The sequence below is a fragment of the Poecilia latipinna genome, unplaced genomic scaffold (genome assembly GCF_001443285.1).
Source record: "Poecilia latipinna isolate Pla-1442-1.1 unplaced genomic scaffold, P_latipinna-1.0 Scaffold523, whole genome shotgun sequence".
NCBI lineage: Eukaryota > Metazoa > Chordata > Actinopteri > Cyprinodontiformes > Poeciliidae > Poecilia > Poecilia latipinna.
In genome coordinates this window covers 269,549-278,364 of record NW_015113139.1, presented here as the reverse complement: position 1 = coordinate 278,364, position 8,816 = coordinate 269,549, and the positions used below count along the sequence as shown (strand labels likewise).

Genomic DNA, 8,816 nt, shown 5'->3' with positions numbered 1-8,816 from the left:
GCCAATATGCTGAAGTGGCCCTCGGTGAAATTGAGTTTGACACCCCTGCAATAGGGGGTTTGATAATGGCTAATAATGAAAAAGTTGGCAATGGCTTTTAATGAGGCTGCTAATGATAAAATGGCTAATAGTACATTTGCTATTATTATCAAATAATGAAAACACTTATCATGAAATAGCTAATAATTACAAATACTAAAATGGCAATCAATAAGATAGAAAAAAATAGATATTGCATTTAAATAGCTATGAATAATTCATATTAGAATAGTGAATATGAGATAGCTAAATGGCTAATAATAGCTAATTTTGAGATAGCTAATAGCTAAAATATATGTCTAGTGTTGTAAATTACCATTAGCCTGAATAGAGGAGCTGTGGTGTGTATGGTGTTGCTTTTGTAACAGAAAGGTACCAAAAAGGATATATTTAGTTCAGGTTTATGATTCTGAGGCTTGCCTCCAATATAGGAAAACGTAACATTCCCTCTACACATTGATCAAAAGATGTTTATAACATCACACAAGGAAGAAAAAACAGGTGAACTCTTTGAAATGTTTTCCTCCTAGAGCTCAGTTGCCATAGAGCTATCGGTCACTAACCCAGGAGAAGAGCTGCTGACACTGGATGTGTGCCTGGAAGGAGGCGATCTGACGGGGGCCAGCCAGATCTCACTTCCCCCACGGGGGACGCTGAGCTACAAAGTTACCTACTCTCCTGTCAGCGTAGGGAAGGGCACAGGCAGGTGAGGCTCGCTGCACTAATGCTGACCTCACCTCACTTTGAAGGACAAAGTAAAACGTTTCAGAATTAACTGATTTATGTGTTTATAGAGCCAAACTTTATCCCACAAATAAAAGAAAAGCCTCAAGTAGGTCTCTGGAGACACTTCTCAAAGATCATATTAAAGTCGGTTTAGCTGTTAGCAAATTATAAAGACATGACAATTGACTCCAGACTAGAATTTTCATTGTTAATGTTTGCAGTTTGTGTTTTTCTCCAGTGTGGTGTTCCAGTCAGAGCTAATGGGGGAGTTCTGGTACCAACTGGAGCTCTATGCTCTTCCTCCATCAGTCGTCACGCTCCCACAAGCTCAATGTCATCTGGGCAAGTAGGTGCACACACACCAACACACACAGTACTGCACTAAGATAGCCAGGGCTGGAAAAAAATTCCATCCCCAAGGTTTTCCATACCCCAGTATGTCTGTGAAATCTTCTTTTACAGTTTGCTGTAAATGCCATGCCAGGTTATGATACATAGAAAGGAATCATTTCAAACACTCATCAAATTTAGTACTGTGCAGTGACAATTACTATCCAATACTCCATGTTTTTTCCCCTCTAATTTCCAGAATTGAACTTCATTATAGATAGAGTGGATTGTAATTGTAATTTTGATGATAGTGGCTAGAAACCCAAAATTTGGTGTCTCAGAAAATTATATTATTACATAAAGAAATGTAAAGCTTCTGAAAAGTGTGTTAAACTCAAACACCTAAAATATTGAGCTGCTGTTGTATGAGTGCTTTATTTATTTATTTTTTTAATCAGGGGCTGAAGGTCGGTGAAAGGTCAGCAACCCTCTTAAAAATGTAAAGCCCTTTCACTTTGCTATAGTGGTGCAAACCAGGTGATCTGATCACAAAATGTTTCCACCTGCTATCAAAGCGTGCTCAACATTCATCCTGGCTAATGCTTTGTGATTGGATCACAGCTTTCTGCGCCAGATGTAGATAAACAGATATGACAGAGCTCATTGTCAGTGCATCTTTCCATACAAACACACACACACACACACACACACAGTGAAGCTTTTAGGCTCATTAAATTCTGACGGCTCAAATGGGATCCATCAGAATACACAAGTGCTCTGTATGAGTGGGTACACATGTCACATTGTTGGAACGTAAAACAAAATTTACCCAACAGAGACAGCTCATCCATGCACAAGAACCAGGACAGTGACGTTCCTTTAGTTTCCCTTACTACTAAAATAGCTCGACTATGTAAAAGATAATAGTTTCAGGTGTGGAAGGGTAGATATGCTGTTTTCAAAAATGTTCCTAGCTAGCACCTGTGATTCACTTTTAAAGTCACCACAGTAACATTTGCTCACCTTGTGTTAAACAGCCTCAAGTTTTAAGTTGAAAGAAAATATCACAACTCAAGTTGTGCACTAAAAGTTATCAAAACTGTTTCAGTTTCTAGTTGGTGTTGCTTTCATGTCTAAAATGCTTGATGTTTGGTTAATCCCAATTTTTATTTTTTTATTTTTTTTAGCTCTATTAGCTGTTCCTTAATGCGCTTTGTTGATGTGTGTTTCAGATGGGTCAGAATAAACATTCCTCTGGTCAACCCAACAGCTGAAACACTGAAGCTGATTGTAGCTAACTCCAATCCCAGACACTACTCACTGGAGATGGATTCAGCAGAAACCGTTGGTGCCATTTTTATTATTTTTTTCTGTACAACACATTGTACAAACACAATGTTTTTAGGAAAAGTATCTTTCTTCCCCTGAAGGAAAGTAATCAGTCGATTCTTTAAGTGAATGTTTAGTTTGGCCGGTCTTATATTTTGTTTAGTTTGCCTAATTTATCATGCAACACTTGCTTTTTTCTGTTTACTATTCAATTAGTAGACAGTAATTGAAGTATTGAAGTTGTCTGTTACTCATTGTTGCCACAACAAGATTTTCCTTCATGTCCTTATTTTTTTGTGCATTTCAGATCATGCTGGCGCCAAAGTCATGCACCCACGTTGGCGTTCGCTTTAGTCCTTCATCCATTGGAGAGGAGAACCACCATGGAAAGATCTCCTTCACATGTTCTCAGGTGGATGCATCCAACACGTCTACAATACCTCGTAAAAGTGCTTATCCTCTTTTGATTCATGTTAAATCAACTCAAAGTACGGCGAAACATTTCAAAATTTTGTACAAATGACAATCTGAAAAAATATTCACACTTGCTCGGTATGATAACTTCTCTCCGTTTTGGTATGTTTATTGTGTCTCTGTTGTCCTTTAGTTGCAGGACTGCTGTGTTTTGTTGAGTGGATGTGGCCTCAGGCCAGAGGTCGAGGAACCTTTGTGTATGTCCTGCCAGATTGGTTCCAGCACCTCCATTTCTGTTCCAATTTTAAACCCTACCGGTCACCAAGCCACACTCAACATAACTCTTACAGGTCTCTGGTTCTTCTTGCTTTTCCCAAGTTGTGACTTTGTCCCTTTTTTGCTGCAGTCAGGGAACTACTAAGACATCTCAATACTTTCTTTATGTTTTTATGCTTCAGCCGAAGACCCAAACGATGCGTCCAACTGCAAACCAATCAGTAACGAGAAGACCTTCTCTTGCACCCTGGATCATGCTGAAGGTTCTTCAACCAAATTGTTCACCATAGCTCAAGACCTACTTTTACTCCTGTTTCAGTTTAAAACCAAAGACAGATTTGTACCTAATCCTACGGCCGTTACCTTGATTATCTTCTTCTTGGTTGTAGCTTTGCCGATCAGCGGAAGGGCAACTGTTGGTGTGCCACTTGTGTTTACGCCTAAGACCATGGAGTTGAAGAAGGCCTGGCTTCGCGTCACCATGAAGCCCATCAGCGGTCAGGACTCCACAGGGTTTGTTTCTGCTCAGTTTGAGTAACTTAGTCTGACTATCCAATACACTAATAGTTATAGAATGTGCTCATGTCTCTGGGATTTTAATGGGTTTTTTATTGGACCAAACAAAGTCGTGATTTATGGTGAAGTGAAAGGATTGAGGGATTGTGTGATTCATAGTGTTAGCTTTCTGCACATAAACTCCCGATAACAGACAGTGAGGTTTGTTGTAATTTAAAGAAAATACAGTTGAAACCAGATATGTATACACACCGAATGCCACACACTTAAATCAGACCAGACGTCTCCTGTTTTAGGTCTGTTAGAAGCATCCAAATTATTTATATTTCCTAAATGCCAGAAACCTTAGCAGGAGCATTTTTTTTTTGAGTTTTGTTTTTTGTTACTTTCCTCGAATTCAAAAGTTTACATAACCCAGTAATTCATTTGAGAATAAATAACTTTGCAAAGCAAAAGAAATAATTGCAAAAGTTTCTTTAAATAATTTTTACCACTTTTAGGACGTATTTTGCAAATCCTGAATACAGCAGCATTAAATAAAACCTGTTAATAAATCTCTCAGGTTGAGTGAAGAGCTCTTGGACATATCTTGGATTTACCCCCTGCGCGGCATCCCGGTGGAGACTCCGATCGAGAGCTCCCCTCATACTGTTCTCCAGTGTGAAGTGGGGGGCCAGCTTGAAAGCACAGTGGATGTGCAGCTCACCGGGTATGTGCCAGGGAACCAGGAGCAGAGAGGGCAGCAGGGTGAGTTCACATAATTAGTTTTTGAAGAACGTAATGATGACGTTTTTCATACGTTGTAGATATTTTCACAGTGTGCAGCATTAAAACGAAGGCTTCATATGAAAGCTAGAATGGCGGTAATGGAGGATGATATTGTATTTATATCAAATGAAGTGAATTGTACATTGACTTGTATGTGAATGAATTGCATATATTTTACAACCTGATTAGTTCTGTTCTACCATTTCAAGTGTATTTAAATGTTTTCCTGATCAGAATGAGGATGAAAACTGAATATAAAGTATAGAAATGTATTCGCATTTCCAGATCTTTTCCCTGTGACATTGTCTGAGAAATCCATCCATCCATGTCTTGATTAAACTGAATTGACGGGGTTGCATTTTTGGCTCGAACCCCGTAACTCTTTAAGAATTAAATGCTCTGCGGTCCGTTCTCCTCTAATCCGCCTCGCTGCTTCCTGCTCACAGGTCTGATGGAGGACTTTCTGTGCAGGGTGCATTCAGCCTCTGAAACGGCGCCATCGAGGCTCAGCAAATGTCTCTCCATTTCCATCAAGGCGGCAAGGAGAGATCCTGAGAGCGGCATCATTATGCTCACCCTCAATCTGATCTACACTCCACGCAGGACAAGCAGGTAGCCGAATGCTAAACTCGTGGAATCAAAACAAAGAGAAATGTGCCGGCAGCATCATGCTGTGGCTGTTGGAAGATCCTTTAAAATTATTTAAATGTCATAAACTCATGCATCTAAAATTAAAGTCTGAAAATGTCTTAAATTTGTTAGAAAAAAAAATGCACGTTGGCCTTAAATATGCTAATAACAGGTCTTAAATTTTGTGCTTCCAAAAACTAAGCTATGGAGTTTTCTCTTGGGATTTTTCTGTCAGTCCCAAACATGTACATTATGTTCTGTGTCTCGAGGCGATTGAGGCTACAGCTAACTCGCTGCTAACATACCTTTCCTAGACAGTTAGCTTTTCGTGTCAGTCATGGGTAAGTGTAAATTTACTACCGTCGTCTTTGCCGCTGGCTCACTTCCGTCGCCAGTCCGTACGATGCTACGTTCATTCTTGGCGCTACTACTTTCAGAAATGTTCTTTTCAACATTTCTGTCGTGACGGTCTTGAAATGGTGGCACTTTGAAATTACATATTTTTATAAGGGGAGGTTGAATTCTCTCCTATTTGTTTTGGTCTAACATTTTCAAGGGGAAAAAAAAATTGGTAATAATTTTACTCTGATTAAAAATTAAAAAGTCTGAGTTTACGTCATCCACTTGTGGTGGACAGATCAAATTTGTAAAGTTCTCAAATTGCAGATTGCCCTTGGACCACATTTTGGGAGATTGTAATTTTGCTCTCGTGACAACCCTACAACTAAATGGACATGAGGATAAGAAAAAAAACAATCATAAACCTCAAATGTAGCCTCTGTGGTGAGAAGACTACTCACCCCTCTCTGTGATGAAGCAACAATATGGCTCTTGAGTTAAAGCAGAAAAAACTGAACCACCTCTCCCTCTGTCCCTCCAGCGGTGGGTAACGGTTTATCTCCAACACTGTAGGCAAAATCTGCATTCATTAATCTTAGCTGTTCCTCCCTCAGTGCCTCTTCTTCCACCGTTTGGTCTCTTCCTCTCGACTGGGTGTGGTTACCGTGTTCATTTTTTACTGTCTGTATATGCTGAGTCTTAATGTTTGTCACAGGAAACTTTGCTGTGTTCACTTTGAACTAAAGGGGGAAGGCTGACTCATTAAAATGGCTGCCTGTGGTTAAACAACACTTCATCCCTTTAGGTTACACCCCCAGGGGCAAGAATCTAGCATTTACTGACGTTTATAAATGATGTCGGCTAATGAGAAAAGACATCCGTTAATAATGTCTCACATATTTTAAAAAATGTGATACGAGTTTAATATTCTGACAAACCAATCAGTGTTGTTTTTTTTTAAATTATTATTACCTCACCTGTCGGTGGTCAGAATGTTACGAATGATTGATGGTTTAAAAAAAAAAGAAAAAAAGCCGCCAGGAGGACTGCGACGCCGAGAAATGTAGAAACTCGTAATCTCAGCCTTTACTTTTCGTAGCGCGAGACGTCCTGCTGAGTAAATAAAGGATTCATTTATCAGCTTTAGTCTTCTGTAGAGAATCTGCAGAGTCCATTAATGAGGCGTGCGCCGGTAGAATCAATACCTCCAAGAGCTAATGACTTCACCATCAGGAAATGACGGGAGGGGGGTTGGTGCCGCTAATAGGCTCTTCCATTTTCTATCTACATGTTAGATCTGGGCCGTAAGTGGAGATAAGGGAGGTATCAGAAGCTCGGAGCCGGAATAGTAACGACCAGCTTAGAGGATTGTGTTTGTCCGAATAGATAGAAATCCTAGAAGATCAATTACAGAGAGGGAAAAAAAAAAAAAAAATGCTATAAAAAAATCAAGACATGCTCATTTTTGTGTCAGAAAACCTAAACGATTTGGATTCCATTTTTGCAGCAAACTAATGTCTTTCTTATCACAAGCAGCATTAATCAGAAGAATCTGATATTGAACATATGAGCAGCGTTCTATGTTATCACTCAGACGACACACGTCTAGACATTTGAAGATGTCTGAAGTTAACTTAGTGTCTACAGAATCAGAATCTTTTATTATTGAAAAATAATGCATATATTTAAAAATATATATATGCATATATTTAAAAAAAATCCCCTGCATGGTTCAGTGTTCTGCTTCCAGGCTTCAACCTTCAATAGACAGTAGAACAATAAAAGTGTAAACAGAAATGTTGCTTTCTTTTTACACCCGAGTGAAGTTAGCTGTGTGAATATTCTTCTCATTCAAGGTTCTCAAGCGTCTTAGCAGTTCAGTCTTTGTCCGGCAAGATCTGGGAGTTTCCCTTGATTCTCATTGCTACGAAGCCTCAGGTTGACGACGTTATTCATGTAGAAACGACAGAGATAGGGAGGACGTCTGCTGTGGGTTTCCGCCTGACCAGCACCACCAGGTGTGTACAAGAGATTTCATAAAAGTTCTACTTGTACCAAAAAGATTGGCATTTTTGTTCTATTCCTGAGCTAAAACGTCTGCTACTTCTATTTTAAATGTTTTATTATGACACGTTTTTTTTTTACATTTTTGTAACGAAGAAATCACAAGTGCGCAGACCTTTTGAAATTAAATGTGGTAATTATCTCAAAGCCAATATTTGGTTTTATTCGCTTTCAAGCGACCTCGTATTTGTATTTCATCAGTTTCCATACATGTTTGCAGCCGTTCTTGCCTGTGCGAGTAACCAGTTGTTGTGGAGTAACCAATTCAGCGTCGTTTGCAGGAGGGCGGTGTCATTCAAAGCGACGTTCCTGCCAGGCAGCAGCAGCGAGTTCACTGTGGCTCCAGCCTCCGGGATATTGCCTCCTGCTGGGACAACCGGAGCTCTCATCTCTGTGTTCTTCACCCCCACTGCAAGCTGCAAGAGACACAGAGCGAGGCTGGCCGTCCAGGTACATCACTTCCTGTGGGAGCGCTGATGAGGCGTTCACAAGATTGTTTACTCTTAGCAACACTGTAGGTTTCTCCAGAGAATTTGATAGTAAAACTCTGACAACTTTCAGTTTTGGTAATTTCAGTATTTTCAGGAAAGTAAACAGATCTTTGCTCCCAGAATCTTTTGATCGCAGAAATAAAGCATTTGTCCCCCCCGCCCCCACCCCTCGAGCAAAACATCTCTGGTTATCACTAGAAAACAAATGTCATGCCGCAAATATCGCTTTTACACCCGTCCTCGACTGCGGTTCTGCAGTTCTCCTGGAATCTTAACTGTTGGCTTCTAAACTCTTTCACTGCAGGCAGCAGACATGCAGTGGCTTTATGATGTGAGAGGGAAAACCCTGCAGGACCCCCAGCTCCTCCGTGAATCATCCCCCAAGAGCTGCTTCCCGGCTCCTGTTCCCCCCAGACGACGCCGGCGTAACTTTGTGGTCCAGAACCTTCGCGTTCCCTTTCTGGCTAACTCATCCCCTGTCAAAGTCAAAAAATAATTATTAAAAAAAATAATAATAACAATAAAAATCCCACCCTTTCTTTATTTTAAATACAGATTTTGTTTGAATATTTTTCAGAACCTGGCTGAATGTTATTGTATGTATTTTCACACATGCACATTCGTCACATCGTCTCTTAAATCACAAAGAAAGTTTTCTCGTCTTCTCTTGGCTCATTAGCTGCATGATGGTTCCCATCAGCAGCGCTAATTAGCTATTTCTCTCCTGATGCCAAAACGTATTTAGTCTACCTTGTGGGAAGGAAATTAAAGCTCAATCTGCCCGAAGTAATGTAACCCCAATCCTTTTTTTTTTTTTTTTTTTTTTTTTTTTTTTTTTTAAGCTTTTTTTTCCAATGGGGGGGGGAAAAAGACCCCCATCTTTTATTTTTTGGG

The 8,816-nt window shown here is 40.0% G+C and overlaps 1 protein-coding gene across 1 annotated transcript in view; it reads left to right on the top strand.

Moving 5' to 3' along the window:
* The window catches only part of LOC106952539 (cilia- and flagella-associated protein 47), a 35,219-nt gene extending 26,743 nt beyond the window's left edge, over positions 1–8,476 (top strand). Inside the window, exons 56-67 of the mRNA XM_015040707.1 lie at positions 570–745; positions 1,004–1,111; positions 2,328–2,439; positions 2,732–2,836; positions 3,032–3,188; positions 3,297–3,377; positions 3,504–3,627; positions 4,193–4,377; positions 4,845–5,010; positions 7,224–7,385; positions 7,713–7,881; positions 8,227–8,476. Of these exons, the coding sequence (XP_014896193.1) occupies positions 570–745; positions 1,004–1,111; positions 2,328–2,439; positions 2,732–2,836; positions 3,032–3,188; positions 3,297–3,377; positions 3,504–3,627; positions 4,193–4,377; positions 4,845–5,010; positions 7,224–7,385; positions 7,713–7,881; positions 8,227–8,418 (1,737 nt within the window). The 3' untranslated portion in view covers positions 8,419–8,476. The remainder of the gene's footprint in view (positions 1–569; positions 746–1,003; positions 1,112–2,327; positions 2,440–2,731; positions 2,837–3,031; positions 3,189–3,296; positions 3,378–3,503; positions 3,628–4,192; positions 4,378–4,844; positions 5,011–7,223; positions 7,386–7,712; positions 7,882–8,226) is intronic.
* The last annotated feature ends 340 nt before the right edge of the window (positions 8,477–8,816 follow it).